This window comes from Mauremys mutica, chromosome 11 (genome assembly GCF_020497125.1).
Source record: "Mauremys mutica isolate MM-2020 ecotype Southern chromosome 11, ASM2049712v1, whole genome shotgun sequence".
Taxonomy (NCBI): domain Eukaryota; kingdom Metazoa; phylum Chordata; order Testudines; family Geoemydidae; genus Mauremys; species Mauremys mutica.
Window position 1 is genome coordinate 44,621,769 of NC_059082.1, and position 25,766 is coordinate 44,647,534.

Below are 25,766 nucleotides of genomic sequence, written 5' to 3' on the forward strand. Positions count from 1 at the left end.
TCCAATGATGGGAGCAGCTTATTGTATTGCTATGCAAGAGCAAATCTGGATTCTTATTTTTCTTATCTTTGGTCTTGAGAGTAGAGGATTCAGAGAACAATGGCACAAGTAGCAGCATCTCCTACTAGCTGATCTGTGGAGAGCTCGCTGTAAGAGACTTCATAGAATCATAGAAATGTCAGGCTGGAAGGGACCATGAGGAGTTGTAGTGCATGTGGCTGTAAGTGACAGGACCAAGTCTACCAACACCATTCCTGAGAGGTGTTGATCTAACTGGTTCTTTAAAAACCTCCACTGATGGGGATTCCACAATTGCCTTTGGAAGCCTATTCCAGAACTCAACTACCCTTATAATTAGGTAGCTTTTCCTAATATCTAACCTAAATCTCAGCTTTAGTAATGGGCAGATTAAGCACATTACTTCTTGTCGTACCTTCAGTGGACATGGAGAACCATCCTCCTCATAACAGCCCTTAACATATCTGAAGATTTATTAGGTCCCCATTCAGTCATTTTTTTCTCAAGACTAAAACATGCCTAGTTTTTTTAACCTTAGCACATAGGTCAGGTTTTGTAAACCTTTTATTTTTGTAATTCTCCTTTTGACTCACTCTGGCTTGTTCACATCTTTCTTAAAAACTGAACACAGTACTCCAGCTGAGACTCTACAAATGCCAAAGCAGAACAATTACTTCTTGTGTCTCACATACCAGACTCCTCTTAATACAACTTGGAATATTAACCTTTTTCACGACTGCATCATATTGACGACTCATCTAATTTCTGATCTACTAGAATGCCCAGTTACTTTTCAGCAGTACTACCACCTTGCCAGTTATTCCCCCTTTTGTAGTTGTGCATTTGATTTTTCTTTTCTGAGTGTAGTATTTTGCACTTGTCTTTATTGAATTTAATCTTGTCAATTTCAGACCAGTTCTCCAATTTGTCAAGGTTGTTTTGAATTTTAATCCTGTCCTCCAAGGTGCTTGCAACTCCTCCCATCTTGGTGACATCTACAGATTTCATAGGTATATTCTCCATTCCATTATCCAAGTAATTGAATAGTACTGATAGACTCCAGAAAGACCCCACTAGATACATCCTCCTAGTCTGAACACAAACATTAATAACTGTTATTTGAATATGGTCTTTCAACTAGTTATGTAACCACCTATGTAACCACCTTATAGTAATTTCATCTAGACCAATGGTTCTCAAACTTATTTGATCAGGCCTCCCTTCTTTGTATCTGTAGTCATTCACATGCCCCTCCCCAAGTATATATACTGCCACCCAGCTCTGAAGGCAGTGCCACACTGGAAGTAGCACAGAAATAAGGGTTGCAATGTGAAAAGTGATATTCAATATTCAATATCACTTTTCACAGCAGACTTAGCGCCCCATTACCACCCTTACTTCTGCACTGCTGCTGCCACCCCACTGCCTCCAGGTGAGGAGTTTGGAGGGAAGGGAAGGAGACCCTGAGCCTGGGTTGCAGGGCTCAGGCTGTCCCCTTTATCCCCATCTCCTGGATATGCATGTCCTTCTGCACGAGCTCCAGCGACTCAGGGCTGACAAAGCACACAGCTCGTGCCTCCCGTGGGAGGCCTGCCCCATAGTTTGTGAACTGCGGATCTAGACTACATTTCCCTAGTTTGCCTATGAAAATGCCATGTGGGTCTGGGTCAAAAAAGCCTTACCAAAATCAAGGTATGTCATGTCTACTGCTTCCCTCCATCCACTATGCCAGTAATCATGTCAAAGAAGGAAATTAGGTTGGTTTGGCATGTCTGGTTCTAGACAGATTCATGTTGGCTGTTACTTATAACCCTATTATCCTTTAGGTCCATACAAACTGTTTAGTGATTTGTTCCAATGCCTTTCCAGATATCAGAGTTGGGCTGAGTGGTCTAATTCCCCAGGTCCCTTTTGTTCCCCTTTTTAAAGATTGCTTCACCTAGTTCTGTAAGTAAATTAGGGTAAATATTCTTTAACCTGTTCTTCACCTATTTTAGCTCCTGATCCTTCCACCTTATTATTACTATTGTGTTAAGCATCTGATCACAATTAACCTTTTTAGTGGAGACTGAAGCAAAATAGGCATTAAACACTTGAGCTGTCCTTCCCTATTAAGTAGTAGATCTGCACTTTCCTTTGGCTCTGGCTCCTAATATATTTATAGAACCTCATATTACCTTTTATGTCTCTTGCAGGTGTAACTCATTTTGTGCCTTAGACTTTTTGATTTAGTCCCTACATGCTTGTGCTGTTCTTTTGTATTCATCCTTAGGAATTCATCCATAGTTCCACATTTTGTAAGATTCCTTTTTGATTGTCAAGTCATTAAAGAGCTCCTGATGGAGTCATACAGGCCTCTTATTCTTTGCATCAGGATAGATTGCTATTGTGCTTTTAATATCTCTTTGGGAAACTACCAGCTCTCCTCAACTTTTTCCCTTTAGATTTTCTTCCTATGGGACCTTACTTAGCAGTTGTGAGTTTATTCAAGTCTGTTTTTTTTAAGCCTGTCTTTTTATTTTTCTGGTCTTCTCTCCTTCATTTCTTAGATTATATTATTATATCATTTCATGATCACTTTCACCCAAGTTGCCTTCTACCTTCAGATTTTCAACCAGTTTCCTCATTCGTCACAATCAAATATTAAATGGCTGCCTCCCTCACCTTCTGAAACAAGTTATCCCCAGTACATTCCAAGAACTTAGTGGACATTTTGTGTTTTGCAATATTACTGGTCAAACAGCTATTCCCCTTGGCTAGCAGCTCTTGGGTTTTGGCTATTTCTGTATTTGTTCTAGAAATGCCTCATCCACCTTTTATCTTCACACACAGACTTTCAAGTGTTCTGCCTCTTACCTCCATCTGGAACTCAGAAGAAGCGAATACATTCCTGGTGTATAAATAATACAACACAACCCCCATTTTTCCCCTGCCTGTCCTTACTTCATTAGAGAGGATGCTGGCAGTGACCCTGGTATTTAGGTTGCATATTATCCATTATAAAAGATACCTGAAAAGCTCTAGCACCTGTATTGTTTGCAACAGGCACTTGCAGTTTAGAAAGCTCCAGGGACAGAAGTGTCTTTTCTTTGCCCCAGGAAAATCTGTTCCCATTTGATTGAGATGTAAATGTTCAAATTGCCATTTCCCCCACAGTGGCTTGCGTTCCTCAGGAAGTTTTGGCAGCATCCCAAAATAATTGAACATGAACATTTTAAAACAGCCGGGGTCACACCACTGCCAAAATAGTAACAGCACAGGGAATCCTGGGAGCTGCCTCCTTCATACCCCTTCCTAGACCTGACACATGGTCCCACTCTCCCCATCACCACATGGGACAGGAGCCCCCATCTCCTGCTGGAGGGAGGTGGGCCCGTGCCCTCCAATGCAGCATGTAGTGCCAGTTGCTGATTATTTCCTCTCTGAACCCTTCCAGAAATAGCAGCCGCCTTCTGTTGCCAGCTGTGTAGTTCAAATCCTATTGATGTTATATGATTTTTTGTTTGGCATTATTACTGTTGTAACTTGTGCTAGGCTTTTTTAAAAGAAAAGTTACCTTGAAAAAAAAAGCTGTCGAGACGATATTTAGGCTGCAGAGTCAAGGAAATGCCAGATTTATGGCTTGCCAGGCAGCCTTCATCTTACACCCTTGTACACATGCACTGATAGTACAGAATCATGTAATTAGACTTTTTCCCCATAGAATCTAGAATGCATAGACTCCTAGTGGAGTCAATACTCTGTGTCAAGCAAGCAAGTTTTCTGAGAGTTTGGAGTACCTGTGATCAAGTGCTAGCTTTGAAAACATTAATCAAAAACGGTTTTCAGAAAAACCTGGAGACGGGAGCTATATTTCTGGACCTGATAGCAGCATATGACATGGTCTGGCACAGTGGTTAGCAACCAGGAGTACATGTTCCCCTTGGGGTATAGCAGTTTTCCAAGGGGTACATCAGTGCATCTAGATATTTGCCTAGTTTTACAACAGGCTACATAAAAAGCAACAGCGAAGTCAGTACAAACTAAAATTTTATACAGAAAATGACTTGTTTATACTGCTCTATATACCATACACTGTACAATGCAAGTACAATATTCATATGGTAAAAATGAGGAGGTAAACAATTTTTTCAGTCATAGTGTGCTGCAACACTTTTGTTTTTATGTCTGATTTTGTAAGCAAGTAGTTTTTAAGTGAGATGTAACTTGGGGGTACTCAAGACAAATCAGACTCCTGAAAGGGTACCTCTTCTGCAACAGATGTTTTCAAATGCACATGGGAGACAGAGTTACCAACGGAAAAGGCAAACCAACGGTCCTACCTCAAGGCTCTGCTGGCACCAATGCTTTTCAACCTGTACATGAATGACATTCCACTCACCCAGTACTGCGTTCTCCTGTATGCAGATGATAGCATTTGCTTAGGCATCCAAGCAAGGTCGCTGGCATTTACAGCCCAGTGTGACTAAAACAGTTTTGAGTGTATTCCATGTTTACAACACCAGAGCAGGCCAGGAACTAAATATCTTTCTCAGTGGACGTCACTTGAAACATGAATCCCACTCACTCAACCTCAAAGTAAACCTAGATAGATGTCTCACATATCTTAACCCCTGAGGAAAACTTCTGCTAAGGTGAGGATGCATAACAGCCTTCTAAGCAAATGGGCTGGCACTTTATAAGGAGCAAATACTTAAAACTCTGATCATCCATATTAGCAGAATGCTGTGCTCCACTTTGGCTTAATTCATCTCAAATTGGCTGACACACAACTACACTCAACCCTGTGCATCATAACTTGGACTATTCGACCCACATCAGTACTGTGGCTCCCTGTCTTAAGCAACATCACTCCCAGATATCTGTTGTGAGGATGCTGCAGCCAGAATGATTGAGAAGATCAGGGCAAACCTGAGCCTATCAGTATACACCAACCTCTTTGACCATCCAGGTGTGCACTAGTCATGGAGGCACCTGTTTGGGGGCCCATTTGTCCTGCCCAGATTTTTCTGCAACATCAATGTAGAATGTTCTGCAGCTGATGTCAGAAACCAGTCTCTTATAATGGACCTGACCACACCGCTCACAGGCACTTCTGAATCGATTTAGAAGGGGCCAGGGTCAACGTGCAGACAGCCTTCACAGTTAGGGCTAGCACGAGGATCCCCACATGCAACTAGGGCCAAAGACACATTATGTCACACCTCACTGATGACTACCCTCTGACCAGATTTGATAGTGGTCTGAAGGCTGTGCACTTTGCTGATGAGGCTGCCGCAAATTGGCCTGGCAAGCTCTGCAAGAGATAAGAATAGACTCCTTGCCTCATTCAATGTACAGGATGGGCATACAGGTGTCAGAAATAAGGTTGCAACTGTAAAATTGGCATTTCCTAATTTTTGAGTTCCTGACTTAGGGAAAAGAGATTGGAAAGAGGTCAGAGAAAGACTGTTTCCATGAAGGCAAAGGATGCAAGTATCTTTTCTTGTGTGCAGAGGTCAAACATACATTAAATGCTATTGTTTGGAAAATACTTTAAAACGGTGACTACATCTGAAACAGGCTAGTATTTAGATGTTAGGCCATAGCAAGCAAAAACTGTAGATTTGTCTTTTTTAACATGTTAGCAAGTAACATAAAAGGAAGATCTGACCTAGTTTGACTGTCATACTTGTAATGAACAGGTGCCATGTAGATTTTTAGTGTGCATGTGTAGTAAAACAAGCATTTCTGTGAACCTATAACTACTACTTTAAAAAACATACTCAGTTGCACTGATGATGAAATGTACCTTAAATAAAATCACCTTTGCCTTTGCTTTTGCAGTCTGTGCTGAAATCATCAACATTTGCGCTCCCCCTTGCATATCAGCATTCTGTGTGGAGTGCTGAAGATTTAGGACCTTTTATTCACCTATGTCTCATGGATCAGAACTTCCCAGCATTTGTGGAAGAAGTGGAGAAGGAGTTGAAAAAACTGACAGAAGGTTGAGGAAATGTTAATACAGTATTTCAGGTAATAACAAGTAGAGTGGATACAAATTTGAGAAAGTCTAGTTTTTTTTTGGTCAGTGTTTTATTTTTAAAAACAGGTGAATCCACTTTTTATACATCATTGCACTTCAACAAATACACAGAACACAAGTTCATGCATCTACAGTTATGCACGGCATGAGAACCCTGTTAGATCTGTAATTCTACAATCAATCTTTAAATGAACATGAGAAATTACAGTGTCAAACTGAAGAGTATTACTAGTTGCATAGAATATCACCATGCTGTAACATTTCAACATCATTTAAAACAAAAAAGTAAATTATAAAAGTTGCCTGAATTGAATGTACAAGAATATGTTGAACACATCAGTGCAAAAGGATTTGAGAATTTACATGATTTAACAAAAAAAAAAAAAATCACTTAAAAAGCAATCATATATATATATATATATTTATAAACTGAAGTTTGAACTACAATTCATCACCACTTGTTGGACTGTTCCAGCTTTTAAAGTCTTTGATTACAGGACACCCAAATCTTTCTATATAGGTTAAGCCCTTAAAATAATTTCAATTTATATTACTCCTCTTTAAGTACCAGAACAGTATAATTCTCTCATCTCTCATACAATATAAGGAATGAATATCAGCAGCTTAAAAATGAAACACTTACTGTATTTTGGTTTTCCTCTTCCCAAAAAATATAAATATATACTGTATATATTTTTAGGTTTTGCTGTACTTTACAAAAAGTTATCACTAGATGGCAGCAGTGCATTTTAGAGCTTTGCCAATTTAACAGCTACATTAAGAAAGTAAAAAATGGCGCATGCATGATTTGACTTTACTTCTAATGTTTAAATACCTTAAGGGAAAAAAGCAACATTCACAGCACATCAAGCCCAAAATAGTTTACACCTTCTACACTGAAGCATTGTTAAAATGTGTCTGGATACGTCATCCTTACAGGACAGGCTAAATAAGGCATGCTTTTTTAGACAGTCATATTGTTGCTCACTTGAAAGGAAAAATCAAATAGAACTGGAGTTCTAGAACCAAGAGTTCCAACCATTAATTTAGCAGGTTATATTGCCATCAGTCTCTCAGAAACTTAAAGCTCTATGGAAAAAAAAGAATTGAGAACAAAGATATTAGTCAATGATTAATGCCACCCTGATTACAGTATGCCATAATGCACATAATAAAACTGCTGTCCGATTTGCTATTAAGATAAAGGCTTGCCTGTTGTTTCAACCTAAAAACATCAGTTTCATACCGTATCCTGGAACTGCTTACACCTAGAAAGCAAATTTACTTTTGTGGTATAAAATCTGCAGAAAGTGTGACTGTGCGTCTGTGTCTCTTTCTGTGTGTGTCTGTGGACTTACTTTGCTGCTAAAGCCGTAAGTGTTGCACAGGTAAGAATCATGTTAGAATTTGACTAGAGTTGTGTGAATATGCACTAACTACTGAGCTTAGGCTATTATGGCAGGGATCTTTTATAAAAATCCTGAAAAGGATACATTACCCAAGTAGTGTATGGAAGAGTTCAATAGAAATGATGCTTTATTCAGAACAGTTTCAGATAACTTTGCAAGTCACTGAAATACCTACACATGGCTTGTTCGATCAGTATTATTTTTTGATTATTCCTTACATTTTTAGTTCACCTTAATGAAAGAACAGAAGTGCTTAAATAGTAAGAATATTTCTTAAACATCTAAAAAGTCATACTTACATTATACGCATTATTTTTAATTTGTGTTTCTCTGGCGTAAGTTTTTATCTTTGTGATTGTTTGTAGAATTGCTTTTCCTTTAGAGAGAAAAAAGTCACATCAAAATTGTTGAAAATGTAACAGCAGCATGGTTAAGAGACAAGTCACTCACAATATGCAGTGTTCTTGCTATGCTAGTCCCAGGATATTACAGAGACTAAGTGGGTGAGTTAATATCTTTTATTGAACCAGCTTCTGTTGGTGAGAGAGACAAGCTTTCAAGCTTACACAGAGCGCACAAGCTTGTCTCTCACCAACAGAAGTTGATCTAATAAAAGAGGTTACCTCACCCACCATGTCTCTCTTAAGTCATTCAAGAGAAGGGCCAAGAGAGCTCTTCTGTCTTGAATAATCTTGTGAATATTTGCTTCCACTGATTTTCACAACACTTGCTTTTGCAGGGAAGTTCTTGCAAATATAATCTCCCTCACCCAAATGGTCATGAATAAGCAAGTAAAAAGGTTTGGGGGCACAAATACCAGTGAAAATCAGCAGGTTTTATTAGTAAGGATATTTGCAAATATTTTTGCTGTATTTGTCCAGTTCTGTGACTAAGCCCTTCATACCTCCCACATCCATCTGAATTTGTATTGCTCTTCCTGGCCTGGGAAGGAAAACCAAAGTAGATGGCCTTAACCCACAGGCTCTTTGGGGCAGGAAGTATTTTCTTATTTGCTTAATACCATCTAGCACAATACTCCAATCCCCATTAGAAACCGAGTACTTACATTGGCCCAGCTGGTTCGTCATCTGCAGCAAGAGTTCCATTGTGATTCAGTGAAAGACAAAGGAAAGAAAGAGAGTGGAGTCAGGTTCTGTATTAAACCCTAGCTGGACAGTGAACAGCAAATTGATCTATTTATGCGTTAAAGGCCATTCCACTTGGTAGTGCAAAGGTTCATGAAGTTATTTTTCTGGATTCAAGTTTTAATGGCAAGTATGTTGTTTCAATGGTTTGAGTTAACACTTTGAATGCTCGTCATGAAGAACTGCAACTGTAGCGGACAGATTGTTGCAATATGGTCATACTCATCTTGTCCCCAAGTTCCAGTGGTTCAATCTTATAAATTAGATGAGAAGACAAACCAACATTTCAGTTGTAAAATCCTGCTGTTTGTTTTCTTGCACTAACTTTTTTTTTTTAAATACACATTTATCAACTCTTGATGGGCAAGTAGCAGTATATACGCAAAAGGTATATACCATCTCTTCTCCCCCAAGGATTATACAACCCATTTCATATTCCATTCTTCCAGATATCTAATCACATTGAACCCATTCTGGGGGAGGTGGAAGCTGCATTATTTTAATATAAGATTGTAAGCAAATGCAGTCCCTTGCATAGCAGCAAGCACTGTGCATGTGTGTATCAGGATAAGACTCATGTAAAACAACAGGAAAAGTTAAATGGTGTTGCAGCTCCCCTAGAGACAACAAACTTCAGCTACAAATAGACTGATAGCACTGATCTGCCTGTGTCTCTTCGCAAAAACACCAGAAAAAAGATATATCATTTAGAAATTGAAAAAAATCCAATAATTTGTGATGTTTCAACATATGCTTTCATGAACATTTTATTCTTTAGGATTTATAAATGCCTTATTTTGCCCTTAGGCTGCACTATAGAGAGTAGTAATTGCGTACCTAGTGTCATAAAAATTAATCCACAAAGTTGTGTTAGTGCTCCTTGTAGAACTACTGTTGGGGAGCAATTGCTAATCCATTGTTTTAAGCATCTCAACTTTTTTTTATTTTTAAAAGGTTTAATGACACCTTTAAGAAACTCTCAGCAGGATTCCACAAGGGGGCTTAGTGCACATGAAGCAGTTATGGAAGTTACAGTCTTAACAGTGTAGGCATCTGCATGAGCACACACTAGGAGTAATGTCTGTCAAAAATAGGACATTACTCCACCTGTACCTTCAAGGCAACGGATAGGCAAAGCCACTGCCAGCACAAACAGTGACCAGAACAAAAAAATATTTCAAAAAAATAAAGAACTAACCACAAACCAACAGCTTTACAGCCAAAGTAACACACTAGCGACACACCAGTGTCCACGGAAGTCCATCACTAGCAACAATACAAGGTACAGAGAAAACTAGGACTAGTAAGGACAACCAGACATCAATGTGCTGTATATACAGTGGAGATATACAGAGACACATCCAGGAACTGAAACACAAAGCACAGTAGAGTAAAACTAAGTCCTGCCTCCGCAAACATCTTCAATTCCTAAAAGATTTCAAAACATACGATGCCACATTCTCTACCAACTATAAACTACACACTATTTGGGAGCCTTTTAATGGAATCAGACAGACATCAGTGAGTCCATAGTTTTTTTGTTTGTTTGTTTTTTAAGGATTAGTATGGTTAGTAATGCCATATAAAAGCAGACATTCTACACAAGACTGTCATCTCAGCCTTCTATAATATATACTACTATATAATGAACATCGCTGGGAGTTTTGCTAAACTTCAGAAAATAAAACTATACTAATGGGATGCAAGCCATCTCTTGTTATGGTAACCATTCTGTGATCTTAACTAAAATAAATGTAGCATGGATGCAGATTCCAGATGAATAGTTGTGTTAGTCTAACATTTTTCTGATTTACAAAGGCTACCAGTGGGTATTGTCTTAGCAAAGATCTAATTAACTATAGGAGCTGTGCCTGTAAGAATAGTCACAGTTAAGCATAAACTTGGAGACTGATCACTTCCTCCCATCACCCATCTAGATTCTATAGGTTCAATATAAAAGAAAATTAAAGAAAATGCCTTTGTATGTCACTAGCTTGTTAGTCAGTCATTTAACTGCAACAAAATCTTCCCCAGTACAGTACAATACAGTACAGACAAAGGTCCAAAACCCTAATGAAAAAATCAGGGGGGGGGAACAGAACTACAGAAAAATAAGTACAAAATTAAGAGTAAATAAAGATTAAAAACAGCAAACTGAAATCCAAATTAGTTGTGAACGTGAATGAAGAAACTTTAAGAAAAGTGTTAACGTTATGAACTGTGCATCGTATAGACTGAAGCGGAGATTAACAAACTCCAAAGCATGCAGATCTCTCACTTACCACCATTTTTTAAGGGTATGATGCAATTGAGGGGGGAAAAAAAAGAAGTCATAGTAACCGATAAATATCAATATAACCCAAATCCCTCATGCCAGACGGCCTGCTCTAGTAACTGATTGTCTCTAACTCACTAGTATTTGAAGCCAATGGTCAGAGAGGATGTGAACATGTCTCTTCATTCCAGTCAGATGTGTGCAGATGAACAGTACTGTGCCAGGCTCTTGAAATACTGCAACTCAGTCTTCAGTTGTATAAGCTAACTGCACTACACCCCTCACTCTTCAGGCATTTGCTTTTTAATCTGGAGGATCTGCAGATTCAGTGAATCATTGTTTATATAATGCAAGATTACCTACAAGCAAGGTTTGTTGTTAAAGTGATTATCTGCTTAACGTTGCCCTGAAATAGTGTATTCCGAAATTGAAAAGTTTACAACCTCTAGTATATATACTTAACTAGCCCTCCTGCACATTGCAGTGTACATGGTTAACAGTCATCTGTAGTATGTAGGATGAGCAGAGAAACTAATACCATTCAGCTCTAATTTCCTTGCTTGTCACTGTAAACATTAATTTAATTCTAGTTTTTTTTCATTTAATTTCTCATATTACCCAGTTATCATGTGAGTGTTTAAGGGAAGTATGTTAAGAGCACAGAATGTGGGTCCTTTGGAACAATCACACTTATAATGCCATTATTTGTACTGGGTTAATACTGAGTGTGGCCCATTATGATGCTACTATAACATGGACATAACAAATTTAACACTTCTGATGTGCTCAGTATCTAGCTTCCTAATAGGAATAACTTTTTTTTTTTTTTTAATTTTTCTCGGGGTCATTGAGAACTAATTTTCAGAAGTGGATTTTAAAAAAAAAGTTAACAGCATAAGTAAATATTTTTCTCCCTCAAAGTCCATTTTGCTGCTGAATATCCCTTTACCTAATGCAACTCATGCTGATGCTTCAGTTTAATGTCTCACTGAAGTGCAGTTTCAGAAAGAAGCAGCAGCATAAGAGATGAACATTTGTCAGATAGACCAGAGTCACAGGGCAGCAGTCAATTCTGCTGCCTTGCCCCACTTCAGCTAAATACTCACAACCCAAGTTTCTGACCAATTTCAACTCAAGTACTTTTTTATTTTTTTCCTTCTATTAAAATGGCTAGTCTAAGCCGCTTGGAAGTCTGGTTTTATAATGGAACTGCTTATAAAACTTTATAGCAGCTCTGTGAAATTGCTACAAAAGGCAGCACCTAAGTGTTAAACTGGTTTAATATTTTGCCTTTCCAGGAAGAGAAATAAAATCAAAACAATCTGATGAGAAATTTGAACATTCTACTTCTGAGAGAACTTATAATTGAGAAGAGTTTTAGACTTTATTTATCCAATATTAAGTTTCTGAATTTTATTCTTCAGATTCCCAAAAAGCATGATCAGTATTCAGGATGATTTGATGACTTCCAAAATGCAGGATGATATTGTGTTCTTAAAAACTAGTAATTTTCTGGAGATATGCAAGCTTTAGAAGAGCTGTGAGTTAAAACCCTTCTTATTAACTGTCAAGGGCTTTTGTTACACACAAAGATTTAGAGGCAACGTTTATAGCCACTAAGTCCCAAGTTTGCAATAGGAATTGTTTTAATACTATTTTTTTATCATGCTGCATGACCAGTAGGAAAATGGGATAAGGGACTCATGGGCTGCATAAAAGATGCATATTAATGAAGAGTTTATGTACCAAAAAAGCAATCAATCTGAAATGGAATGTAGGCATAAATATAGATTTATAACAAAACATATGGCCAACAGTGGTCAAATCTGGCATATAATGAATTCTGTTCCTACAATAGCATCTAACAAACCTATACAGTGCTAAAGAGCAAAGCCACCTGAGAAGTGATGCGATTTGGCTGTCACTATGCTACAGTAATTCTCAGTGCAGGTATAGTTAACGCCTATGCATTTTTACAGTTTGTGTCCGACAGTTTGCTCTCCTTGGTGAGATTAAGTGTGGGGGAGAAAGATGAAGGGTAGTAGAAAAATTTTAATTGTAACAAGATAAACCATTTTAGTGAAATAAACATATCTGTTCTTTAAATTACTACTTACAGTAATAGCAGTAGCATAGAAAAGCAAGAAAAATTAGTATTAGAAAAAATGTGGGGTAATGGAATGCGACTGCTGCACCGCTGGAGCAGAAATATTTATGGAAATAGTTTACTTCCGATTAAGCTGACAAATGAAAAGGGAAGAAAGAGAAGGCACATGTTATAATAACTAAGTTATTTCATGGCTTTAAACTAAAGAGTATGTAGAAAATGGATTTGGAAGTAAAAACTGTTCACTTGCTACATTCTTCGGTAGGAATGTAACCAAGGAGTTTTTACTTTCTACTTACCCAAGAACACACCCTCTTAAAAAGTGATTTGCTAAGTAAAAGAACTTTCTTCATTTAAGAGCCTTTAAAATATTACAGAGGTCACAATGGCTGATTTCTATGACTGTCATTAGTTTCAAAAAAATTAAGCCATGGGGAGAGAGCTCTTTGCCTCCTTTCATTGTAAAATGCCCACCAACCAACATATGTACTGGGCAAAATGAATCAGCACTGCCTCACTGAAAACTTTTGGTCATACATGTAGTGAAGGATCAGCACTCTAGGCCTGGACTTGATATGTGACTTTTCAGCAGCTCCTGATGTTGAAAGCTGCACACTATTCAACTACTGTATGAGAGCCTATGAACCCTGACAGCTATTTGCAAAAAGAAATGCGTTTGTGTGTCATGAGGGAAGCAAGGTCAGGCTTTTATTTAAAAATTATGAAGGGGATCAAGCACAGTCTCTCCCTCCTGAAGTGTTCACTGAAAAGAATCTCTTACTGTGGGATGCAAAAGGATACCCCTAGTCAACAAGGCACTACAGCAAAAACTGTAATAACTCAGACACTGTATTCACATTTCCAGTTGGGAATACAGTTTTCGCTGGATTTAGAGATTGGTTTTCCTCTTTCTGCTACACAGCAGCAGCAAAAAGGTGAACAACTTGAGTATGTTAGTAAAGAAATATTAACAAAGGAGCTTTACACTACTCTCTTCCCCTTTTCCTTGGAATGGGAGACATGATGAAATTAAATGCTAAACGCTATGTTCATGCAACACTGAGGCTGAATAGACAGGAACTCAAGTCAGGAAATGCCAGAGTTAAAGACTGTAGTGAGTTTTGCGTGTTTTTATGCTAGCAACACACCTGCATGTGTGTGCATCCTGGCAACACCAATATAGGCTATGGGATGAGTCTTCCTTGTTCATCAAGTAGCCAGTCTGGGGAAGAGCACCAAATCATCCTTTTCAGCAATGATGCTCCCCACCCCCATTCCTTGTCCATCAGAGTCAGGGTTGAGCTGAGGGATCTTGAATGTATGCTGTTTCACAAGCTGGTTTAGACTCTTTTTTTTTTTTTTTAAATAATTGGAGATATATATACACCAATCTCCTAGAACTGGAAGGGACCTTGAAAGATCATTGAGTCCAGCCCCCTGCCTTCACTAGCAGGACCAATTTTTGCCCCAGATCCCTAAGTGGCCCCCTCAAGGATTGAACTCACAACCCTAGGTTTAGCAGGCCAATGCTCAAACCATTGAGCTATTCCTCCCCTCTGACTCTTAAGATGCAGAATGTGGCATAACTTTCCAGGCCTCTGAAGAACTAAATATCAAGTACACTCTTTTACTCCTATGGTCTGGGAAGAGGATGCTGATTTCTGAAAGATGACACTGGGCTGGGGATAATGAGAGGGAGGGAGTTTATGATATACCCCTTTTGAAGTAGTAGGAGCATTCAAGACATTGAAGTAATCCTGCTCCAGCTGTTTGGCGGGGTTTGTGCCTTATAAGAAGAAAGTTGCTGGAATTTGGCCCTGTTGAGTTTCTATGTAACTGGAAATATTCTAGCGGAGAAAAAAAATGTTTCTTTCTCCCTGATAAAGATTATGAGAGGTCTCATTTGCATTCAGTCGCAGAGATGTATTATAGAGAAAAATTCACATCCTGAGATCTTCTTACAGAGACAGTACAGCAGGTTACTAAAAAGCCTTGGGGATCTTTAAAAGAGGAGGAGACTGGACACAGATCTGCCCTCCTCCCCCAAAGCCTGCCTTCAGGGGACTCTGAACTGGGATAGAGTATACCAGAAGGTTAGGCTATAGATGAAAATTTTGTGTGCTGTGTCACTCAGACTGTTTACGACTAGCAGCCACTTGATAAGCTAAAGTAGGTAGCCTGGAGCAGACTAAAACTGTCTGGATAGATCTTGATGACCTATGAGCATACAGTTCTCAAGTTAAGACACAAGTGGCCATGTCACTCCATTCAAGTGTTCTCCTGACTGCCTCTCCTACTTGCCACTCCACAGGAAAATCTCTGTTAGGAATGTGACTCCAGTCACTCCACCCTGGAATAAAATAGCCAAAGCTCAAGGAAGGAGGTAGCTTGTAGAGTCTGTGGAAAGATTTTTGGTAGATCTTGGGGTAAGGGTACATCCCAGAGTCAAAGGCCCTCACTGAGGACCCCATGCCACTAACCTTCCTCTTCAATAAGCCAGGAAGGACTGATAGATAGCTTAAGCACCTTCACTGATTACAGCTGCAGTAGTATTATTTTGGGAGAGATAGCCAGGAACCAAGTCATTTAGGACTTCATAGATCAAAATGAACACCTTAAAACAGCCCCAAGGAAATTAACTGATAGCCAATGCAGATTATGGATCACAGTTGTGTTTCCAGCTGTTAATATAATTAGTGTTATTTAGAACAAGATGCATTAATGAAATGCTACACAATGCTCTGGCATATGGTACACAAGGGTTAATATTAACTTCTTCTTTAGCAGATTAAATACAGCTCACTGTTTAGCACTTCCATAGACTGATATGTAGAAAGGAGAATAGTACTACATGGGTTTTAGATGTAATTGAAAGTTCAATGCAAATGGCACACACAAAGGCACAGTTAATGTTCACCCTTAACTTTGGCATTTCATGACTTTAGTGTTCAAAGGGGCAGTCAGTTTAAAAATTGCTTCTCCTTGGAATGTTTTGCTTAATATAACTGAAAGCTCAAAGATCAGTGACTTCTCCAGGTTTTTCATTTTCTTTAACGTGCATTTGACAGCAGCATGTGTACAGTCACTGCTTGTGAGGGTCTTTTCCACAGTAGCAGCAGAGAAAAACTTTATGGTGCGATTGTAAAAGAACAGGAATAGCCAGGGGACTCCAGGACACACATCTGACCCAGAACTAACTGTTTTTGAAGTTGAGTGAATTAAGGTTACCTGGATTTCCTTTATCCAGGTAACCTTAATGGCACACACAGAGACATTTACATTTAATTTCCACCCCTAGAAAAGGAAGTGGGAAGAGGGAGGAGAAGAGAAGCATCTCAAGGGAGAGCTTAGTTGCCTTGAGAACAGCAAACAAAACAAGCAAATTCAGTAATCTCAACTCTTTGGCTTATCATTACCAGAATGTCTCTACTGGAGGAGATGATCTTGAGGATTTGAGAAGAGTGGCCAAACCAAATGAGAACATTTCAAGGGAGCCTAAATTCGCTACACTTAACTGTTGATGCATACATCATCTTAGGTGCACACTTAATGAGTTTAAGATAATGTCATTACAAACGCTTGGAACTTGACCAAATGAACACCAGTTTCCTCTGGAATAAGTCCATGCACTGTTTTCCATGCCAAATTGCAAGTGTTAAGATTCTGCTGTAACCTCTGGTCAGCCCTCACTAAATAAAGGGTAGAAAAGTGCAATGGATTATGAAGAGCCACCAATGGAAAAGGTGGTACTATAACACAGGCTATTCTGAATCCCAGCCTAGTGCATATTCTGCTAAGCAAAAAGGGGGTTGTAAACAGAGAAAAAGACTAGTAAAGAGGAGGACGTTTTTTAAAAATTAAAAGTTTATCAGCACACATGTAAAGTTTTGTGGGCTGGTTGAGAGCCACCTTGGGACTAGTTTAGAGTTTTATACTGCCACCCATCACTACAGTGAGTATGCATCACTGTGCACCACTTTGCTAAGCTTGTTAGAAATGCACCTAGGGACAAAGTCTCTGTGCATGCTTTGTAGGCATTTTTTACATTCACATAACTTGGCTGAACCAAAGCAGATTTTCTCAGAACCCAGGATATGCATTGCTCCATGTCAGATTGAAACTTACAAGCCTCGGCTGTTTTGATGAGGCTGTTTATTTAAAAAAAATCTTTTTAATGAAGACTTTCTGTTCTCCAAGGTATTACTCAGAAATGGTAGAGCTATTTTCACTCCAACTTTGCAAAGAAGTTCACCATTGGGCTCAGAAATTTTCATCCCAATAGGTGAATGTTTGAAGACCACTGAATAATCAATTTGTTGTACTGCCTCAGCTATAGTAGTTATTGTTGCATAAGCTATGGTACACTGGAGCACTGTGGTACCTGTCTGATACATGAGAAGGATTCTTCAGTATTATAAAATGATAGTGAATTATGATATGGACATGGTCACTCCCTGCTGCACCCGCTTCCCCTGATCACTTGAAAACATCACATCCTTATAGTGAGCAATAAGTTCCTCAGTAGGACAACTTGGGTAGGCTTTTGACAGACAACATTGTAAGCAACTGGTTGTTACGTTAAAGTCTGTTCACCAGTCTGTCTCTTTCATAAACCAGTTTCTCCTCTGAAACTGTCCCCCTTCCTTAAAGAGAGGAAGATATAGTGCAAAAAGCTCAAATAAGGATAAAATAAAAACTCTACTTTTCCTAAACACTGTACACACATTAACTAATGAATCCTACCACCAGCATGGAAGGCAGATAACTTAGCTCCTTTCAAGTTGGAATTTAACCCAATGGACTCAGCTAGACTAAAATCTCCACAACATTCCTTAATTACGTTATGTAACCTCAAATACATAAAACACACTGTTAAAAACGTTACTGATGCTTTCGGCAGAGACCAGGATGCAAAACTCGTATTACGAGACCATAGTCTTATTTAAATATCAAATAACTGATGAATGACTATAAGAACAATGAAATCATTGTCTTCCTATGATCATTTGAAGTCAAAATTAAGATCCCTTTAATGTGACATGAAAACCTATCACTGAATATTGCTCAATCCAACACAGCTTGCCAGATTTAGGAGGACACATTAAGAGGGACTCGGGGGGGGGGTTCAGTTTATTCTATGCTGTATGACTAAGTGTCACATCTAAGGGGTATAGCAGGGAAGAGAGATGGAACCATGGAACCACTACCAGTTTTACAATAAACATTTCAAAGATTCAGTAGTAACTGTCCAACTATAGCATGAGGAATCAGGGACAAGCAAAGCTAGGAATTAATGTACAGATTCTGCAGAGCTACTGTGAAGGGCCTAATATTTGGAGAGAGAACAGCTGCTGAAATGAGAACTTTTCAGAACTCTTCAAGGACTATGGTGCTTATTTTCTCTCAATGACCTGGTTCCATAAGTTTTACAAGTGGCTCTGAGAACACTCTTACCGTCTGGGACTTCATCTGGCCGCTTCCTCTTCTCATAAACCACTATGATAACAACAAGGATGATAATCTCCGCCAATATCCCCAAGAAGGGCCAAAGAGGGGCCAAGTGGCTGCGCACTCGCAGGATGGTGGTGGCAGAGGTAGAGCCAATTGTATTGGTTGCATTGCACTCATACTCGCCGGGATCCTCACTTATCTGGAGGTTTGTGATACTCAGCTCAGTGTAATTGTCTTTATTTGTAATGAAGAATCGGCCAGAGGAGTTGTTGATTTCCTGTAAAAAGCAAAAAGGGAACAGAGGGGAATGGGAACTTTGAGTAAGCCCAGGTGATAAGCTGTTAGGGTATGTCAACACTGCAAAGAAAAACCTGTGGCAGCAAGTCTCAGAGCCCAGGTCAACTGACTCATTCTCATGCTACAGGGTTAAAAATAGCAGTGTAGACATTCTTGCTTGGGGTAGAATGGTCTTGGTGAGGTGGAGGGGTCTCAGCCCAGACTCCAGAGGGAACATCTACACTGCTATTTTTAGCCCTTATAATGCAAGCCCCAGTCAGTGAGACTCACTGTCGCAGGTGTCCGCTCCCCACACACACCCCCACACCCCATTGCCATGTAGATATACAGTTTCCATTCAGTTACTGTGTTAGGTGGGAAAATTTAAAGAGATTATTGTAAAAGCGAAGAGGCTGGTTACTTCAGACTATTCAACAGTCTAATGTTTAAGTATTCAGTCTTTAAAAGCTCCAAAATATTTACAAAAGCTAAAGTTAGGCCTTGTCTACACTACAAGACTATTTCGAATCTACTTAAGTCGAATTTGTGGATTCGACCTTATGAAGTCGAATTTGTGTATCCACAGTAAATACACTAATTCGAATTTCCGAGTCCACATTAACAGGGCCGGCATCGACTTTCGAAGTGGTGCACTGTCGGAAGCTATCCCACAGTTCCCGCAGTCCCCGCTGCCCATTGGAATGCTGGGTAGAGCTCCCAATGCCTGCTGGGGGAAAAAATGTGTCGAGGGTGGTTTTGGGTAACTGTCGTCATTGACCCGTCAATCACGCCCTCCCTCCATGAAAGCGCCGGCGGGAAATCTGTTCGCGCACTTTTCTGGTCGGTTACAGCACGGACGCCACAGCACTGCGAGCATGGAGCCCGCTGCGATCATCGCTGCACTTATGGCCGTTGTCAACTCCTCGCACCTTATCGTCCACCTCTTCCACAGTCAGCTGCTGAGAAATCGGGCGAGGAGGCTCCGGCAGCGCGGTGAGGAGAGTGGCGCAGACCTCTCAGAAAGCAGGGTACGCCGTGCAGTGGAGATCATGGTGGCAATGGGTCAAGTTCATGGTGTGGAACGGCGATTCTGGGCCCGGGAAACAAGCACGGACTGGTGGGACCACATAGTGCTGCAGGTCTGGGATGAATCACAGTGGCTGCGAAACTTCAGGATGCGTAAGGGCACTTTCCTTGAACTCTGTGACTTGCTGGCCCCTGCCCTGAAGCGCCAGGACACACGGATGCGAGCAGCCCTGAGTGTAAAGAAGCGAGTGGCCATAGCCCTCTGGAAACTTGCAACGCCAGACAGCTACCGGTCAGTAGCGAACCACTTTGGCGTGGGCAAATCTACCGTGGGGGTTGCTGTGATTCAAGTAGCCCACGCAATCGTTGAGCAACTGCTCTCAAAGGTAGTGACTCTGGGAAACGTCCAGGTCGTCATAGATGGCTTCGCCGCGATGGGATTCCCAAACTGCGGTGGGGCTATAGATGGGACTCACATCCCTATCCTGGCACCAGCCCACCAGGCCAGCGAGTACATTAACCGAAAGGGCTACTTTTCAATGGTGCTGCAAGCACTGGTGGACCATAGGGGACGTTTTACCAACATCTTCGTTGGGTGGGCGGGCAAGGTTCATGACGCGCGTGTGTTCAGGAACTCTGGTCTGTTTAGATGCCTCCAGGCAGGAACTTTCTTCCCGGACCACAAAATAACGGTTGGGGATGTGCAGATGCCTACAGTGATCCTCGGGGACCCAGCCTACCCGCTAATGCCCTGGCTCATGAAGCCCTATACAGGCGCCTTGGACAGTGAGAAGGAACTCTTCAACTACCGGCTGAGCAAGTGCAGAATGGTGGTGGAGTGTGCTTTCGGACGTCTTAAGGGGAGGTGGCGGAGCTTACTGACTCGCTCGGACATCAGCGAAAAGAATATCCCCGTAGTTATTGCTGCTTGCTGTGTGCTCCACAATGTCTGTGAGAGCAAGGGCGAGACCTTTTTGGCCGGATGGGAGGTTGAGGCAAATCGCCTGGCTGCTGTTTACACTCAGCCAGACACCCGTGCCGAAAGAATATCCCAGCGGGAAGCGCTGTGTATCCGGGAGGCTTTGAAAGCAAGTTTCCTCGGAGAGCAGGGTAACCTATGACTCTCCACTTGATTTTAAGAGAAGCTGATCCTGGGCCTGTGTCTCTATGTGTTGAGTGAGATCTGCGGTTACATACCCCGTTCTCCAAGTTTCCCCCACTTCCAAAACACGTTTTAAAACAAATTAAACGGAACAGTTATTGTTAATAAATCTTTCTTTTACTTTGCATTTCTGTTCAGGGTTTGAAACATGGACGCATACTGTGCTGGGTACGGTGTGCACTGATGTACAGACCGCTTGTACAATACAGGACGAACAGCCTCCTGCTCCTACATAGGTCTCTGGGGTGGGGGACGGTTTCAAGTGGTTGTGCATGTAGGGGTGGGTTTGCAGGAAGGGGCGAGTGGTGCCGTCTTTGGATAGGGATTTGGATGCAGGCTCTGGGCTGTGGGTTTGGGCATAGGAAGGGGTGAGGGGTGTGGGGGAAGGGTGAGTATCTGTCCGTGGATGAGGGCTCTTGTTGGGGCTCATGGCAGCAGAGAGGATCGCGCCTACGGTGGAAGTGCATGGTAAGGGCAGCATGCCTTAACATTAGGGGGTGGCAGGCGCTAGGACCGTGGACAAGCGTACACATCACAGAATGACCCGGGGCAGCATACACCACACAGAGTGACCCTGGTGACTACTGACTGCAGTCTGTGTGTGCCCTGCAGTTGATCCTGCCCCCGATAGTCTGTACCCTGCTAATGTAGGCTATCCCGTGCAATTATAAATCCCCTGCTCCCCCCCTACATACACAGTCTTCTGACACGAAAGACGTGACGGAAAGAGTGAACAACAGCAAACAGCTTTTATTAATCTACTACATAGTGGGGTGATGAAACTTGGATTTGGGACTGGGTGATCCTGTAAGGGAAGCGCTTCTACACAGTTATAGCGTCAGAGGTGTGTGGTACATTAGCGCTCAGCTGTGGTGCAGTGACAGTTCTCACGGCCCCTACCGCCCCTCCGTCTTGTAATTTTCGGTGAGGGGGGGACAGGACTTCTTGGTGTTGGAGGGTGGTTGCAGATACAGTGCAGGGGGGCTCTCTCCTCCTGCCTGCGGTCCTGCAGAACATCAACAAGGCGCCGGAGCGTGTCCGTTTGCTCCCTCATTAGCCCAAGCAGCGTTTGAGTTGCCTGCTGGTCTTCCTGCCGCCACCTGTCCTCCCGTTCGCTGTGTGAGCGCTGCTGCTGAGAGAGGGTCTCCCTCCACTGGCTCTGCTGGGCCGCCTCGGCTCTGGAGCAGGCCATCAGTTCCGCGAACATCTCGTCCCGAGTCTTTTTCTTTCGCCGCCTAATCTGAGCCAGCCTCTGCGAGGGGGATGCCGGGGCAGTCCGGGAAAGAGCAGAAGTTGTGTGATGGGAAACAGTAAGTGATTTCCTTGAACAGATACATGTTTGCGAACAGTGAACACAGTCTAGTCAGTTTCTCTGAACAAGACCATACAGGGCACCAAGTTCCATGAGATCTCAGGACAAGTTCGAGATTTCGGAATACGCTCTCATTGGCGGCGCCATTGCACAGGAGAGCGGACAAGCGGGGAGAGACAGCTGAATCCGTCTTGCAGACAGTCCTGGTAAGCCTTAAAGTAGATAATGCTTATCAGTTAGTGGATAGCTGTTCTCTCCTGCTAAAGGCAATCTGGAAAGCAGAACGGCTGAGCCTTTTCCAGCCCCTCCCGCCAGTGAACGGGAAAGATCAATGTATGCTTGTTCTCTGTGGCCTCCAGCACGTGGCTGTTAAGCGAGGGTCGTTGTTATGCAACCTAATTTTAAACCATTAACAATAGTAACAATATACTAATTGCCCTGCTTAGATGCAGCCTGTCCAGAACGACATCACCCTGAGGCGGGTCACTCGGAGTCAGAGAGAGCGGATGCTAATGGAAGCCCTGCACAGACCAGGACCATATGCAGCAATGCTGGTGGAGGCGATGATTCCTCTCTACATTAGGATGTCCTGGCGCGGAAGAGTGTGCTTCCACGGAGCACCCAATAAGGCACCTCTCCCCAGGAACCTCCTGCGGAGGCTTTTCGAGCAGCTCTCTGAGAGCTTTCTTGAACTGTCCCAAGAGGATTATTGTTCAATCCCTATATGTGTGGACCTACTATTTATATAGTTTGACATTTAAAATTTTTTATATAGTATTTCTATTTTTTCTATACCTGTTTTTTAAAAAATAAATGTTTCCATGTTTATAGCACTTACCGCCTGATCCTTCCCCTGATTCTGAGTCCGGGTTAACGGGCGGGGACGGTTGGTAGGGGATCTCTGTGAGGGTGATGAAGAGATCCTGGCTGTCAGGGCAAGCGGTATTGTGTTCGCTGTCGCCTGCGCCGTCCTCCACAAACCCTTCCTCATCTTCCCCATCGGCGAACATCGCCGAGGAACTGTCCAGGTACACTATGCCATCCTCAGAGTCCACGGTCACTGGTGGGGCAGTGGTGGCAGACCCACCGAGAATGGCATGCAGTGCCTCGTAGAAGCGGCATGTCTGGGGCTGTGCTCCGGAGCGTCCGTTTGCCGCTCTGACTTTTTGGTAACCTTGTCTCAGGTCCTTGACTTTCACGCGGCACTGCATCGCATCCCGGCTGTATCCTTTGTCTATCATGGCTTTGGAGACCTTCTCGAAGGTCTTTGCATTCCGCTTGTTGGAGCGCAGCTCCGAGAGCACAGACTCCTCGCCCCACACAGCGATCAGATCCAGGACTTCCCGGTCAGTCCATGCTGGGGACCTCTTTCTATTCTTGGATTGCCCGGACTCCTCTGCTGGAGAGCACTGCATCGTTGCAGGTGCTGCGGAGCTCGCCCCGATGTCCAACTAGGACGTCAGATTCAAAGTGCCCAGACAGGAAAAGGAATTCAAATTTTCCCGGGTCGTTTCCTGTGTGGCTGGTCAGAGCATCCAAGCTCGGACTGCTGTCCAGAGCGTCAACAGAGTGGTGCAGTGTGGGATAGCTCCCGGAGCTACTAAGTTCGATTAGCATCCACACCTAGCCTAATTCGAGCTAGCCATGTCGAATTTAGCGCTACTCCACCTGTCGGGGTGGAGTACCAAATTCGAACTAAAGAGCCCTCTAGTTCGAATTAAATGGCTTCCTGGTGTGGACGGTTGAGCGGTTAGTTCGAATTAACGCTGCTAAATTCGACTTAAAGTCCTAGTGTAGACCAGGCCTTAGTCTCCAGTCTCTTAAAATGCAGTTCTGCTCTGAAAGGAATATAAAAATGGCACCTTAAATCAGCAGACTTGCTCATTGCAATGACAAAATTTACATTTTTTCCCCACTCCTTTTTATTACTGTCAGAGATGCAACACCAACACAACCATGATCATGTAAACAGAATGCTTTTCTGCCTTGTGTATCAGTGGAATTGTCAAGTCCCAATCGTCAACTCTAAGCAATAAGCTTGCACAGATGGAGCTAAACTTCAGAAATTACCGGTACTACTGATGATGTGAAGGTATATTTGCAGGGCTAGCAGGTAAAACACATTTTGATCTGAAAGTCATGTGAGGCTGCAAATTTTTTCCATGCCATTTTTATCAAGTCACTTCTGAGAGTAGTCCAGCTGGATGTCTGGACTCATAGGACTGGACTATGTAAAAGTTTTTATTCTGTGATGCATTTGCTGGGTATCATTCTTCCATCTAACTTTAAAAATTGATGGACCCTATTACTTTGGTTCAGATTCAACTGAAGTCAATGCACAGCACACAGATTCTCTAAGTAATTTCCAAATAAGGGTGTCTAGTATACATAAGCCCACTCTCAGTTTCAGGGATGAAAGATCTCACCCTTTTGCATTCAAGGCTGTTTCTTAAAATTACGACATCTTGGAAATGGGCCTTTTACCTCAGAGAGTTGAGTTCATGTGCGACTGAGGGCTTGTCTACACTGGCAATTTACAGTGCTGCAACTTTCTCGCTCAGGGGTGTGAAAACACACACCCCCTGAGCACAGCAAGTTTCAACGCTGTAAAGTTGTAAAGTGTGGAGGTGGTTTTTTTAGAGCACTGGGAGAGCTCTCCCCTAGCGCTGCGCCGTGACCACACTAGGCACGTTAAAGCGCTGCCGCTTTAGACTAGCCCTTAGGTCACAAGCAAAGTGAGTATTGTCTCAATCTAGCCTATAGGGGGACTCTGTCCACATTGCAAAGTCAGCTGCAGAATCTGCAAACACTGGAAGAACTAACTGCAGGTTAGGGTCAAGGTGCCAGGGTAGAGTTGTGGGGGAAAGGGACCCAGGACTGCAAATACAAGAAACTCTGTAGGTTAGGATTGAGGTGCATCAGATTTGCTTGCATCAGGTCCAGCTTGGACTTGATATATCCATTTTTGGTTTTCCTAAGAAATAATTAATGTGGTTTTCCCCATCAAAGAGAGAGTTGGGAAATTTTCACTTAAAAGAACAAATGTATTCCATGATAGGTATATCATGATATTTTCTCTACTTATAAGCATGTTTCTTACTCACAAGCAATGTGCAAAAGCCAGGACAATGTACAATTTCAACCACTTGTTAAATCTTTTGCCCAAGAGACAAGTATCCACATGGAAAATATGATTGCCAAAGCTTTTACTACCACCCTCACAGTGAACTTAATGAATCAGCTTCATAATAAGAAAATTAATCTATGTTAGTAGATGGGAAAACGGGACCATTTTGCACTGTTTTGGCTGAGATGCTTTACCCACCATGGAATGCTTGGTGTTATTGCTTTTATCACTACCACTGCAATAAAATGCACCTATACTACAATAGCACAGAATGTGCTTAAAATTAAAGTAGCCAGTGACATCAACATTAATCTTCCATTCTAATATAGATGTGAATAAGCTTAGCTGTAGCTTCTGTTACACATGTGAATGCCAAGGGTCATTTCTTTACATGGTATAATTGGAAAATTGGATTTCCAGGGTATCTGGAGAA

At 41.8% G+C, this 25,766-nt stretch overlaps 2 protein-coding genes across 8 annotated transcripts in view; one reads left to right on the forward strand and one right to left on the reverse strand.

Moving 5' to 3' along the window:
- REC114 (REC114 meiotic recombination protein) overlaps positions 1-25,766 on the forward strand; it is a 133,227-nt gene that overhangs the window by 80,137 nt on the left and 27,324 nt on the right. For 4 of the 6 annotated variants that reach the window (XM_044979786.1, XR_006572450.1, XR_006572451.1 and 1 more), the window contains one exon: positions 5,845-6,033. In XM_044979786.1, the coding sequence (XP_044835721.1) occupies positions 5,845-6,009 (165 nt within the window). In that variant the 3' untranslated portion in view covers positions 6,010-6,033. Of the gene's footprint in view, positions 1-5,844; positions 6,493-22,652; positions 22,711-25,766 lie in introns of those variants that run through there. The other 2 variants (XM_044979787.1, XM_044979785.1) reach the window with 2 other exon arrangements.
- NPTN (neuroplastin) overlaps positions 1-25,766 on the reverse strand; it is a 129,488-nt gene that overhangs the window by 14,105 nt on the left and 89,617 nt on the right. Inside the window, exons 5-8 of one of the 2 annotated variants that reach the window (XM_044979788.1) lie at positions 18,434-18,707; positions 8,519-8,540; positions 7,752-7,828; positions 6,075-7,132 (exon numbers count right to left, since the gene is read on the reverse strand). In XM_044979788.1, the coding sequence (XP_044835723.1) occupies positions 7,768-7,828; positions 8,519-8,540; positions 18,434-18,707 (357 nt within the window). In that variant the 3' untranslated portion in view covers positions 6,075-7,132; positions 7,752-7,767. Of the gene's footprint in view, positions 1-6,074; positions 7,133-7,751; positions 7,829-8,518; positions 8,541-18,433; positions 18,708-25,766 lie in introns of those variants that run through there. The other variant, XM_044979789.1, reaches the window with a different exon arrangement.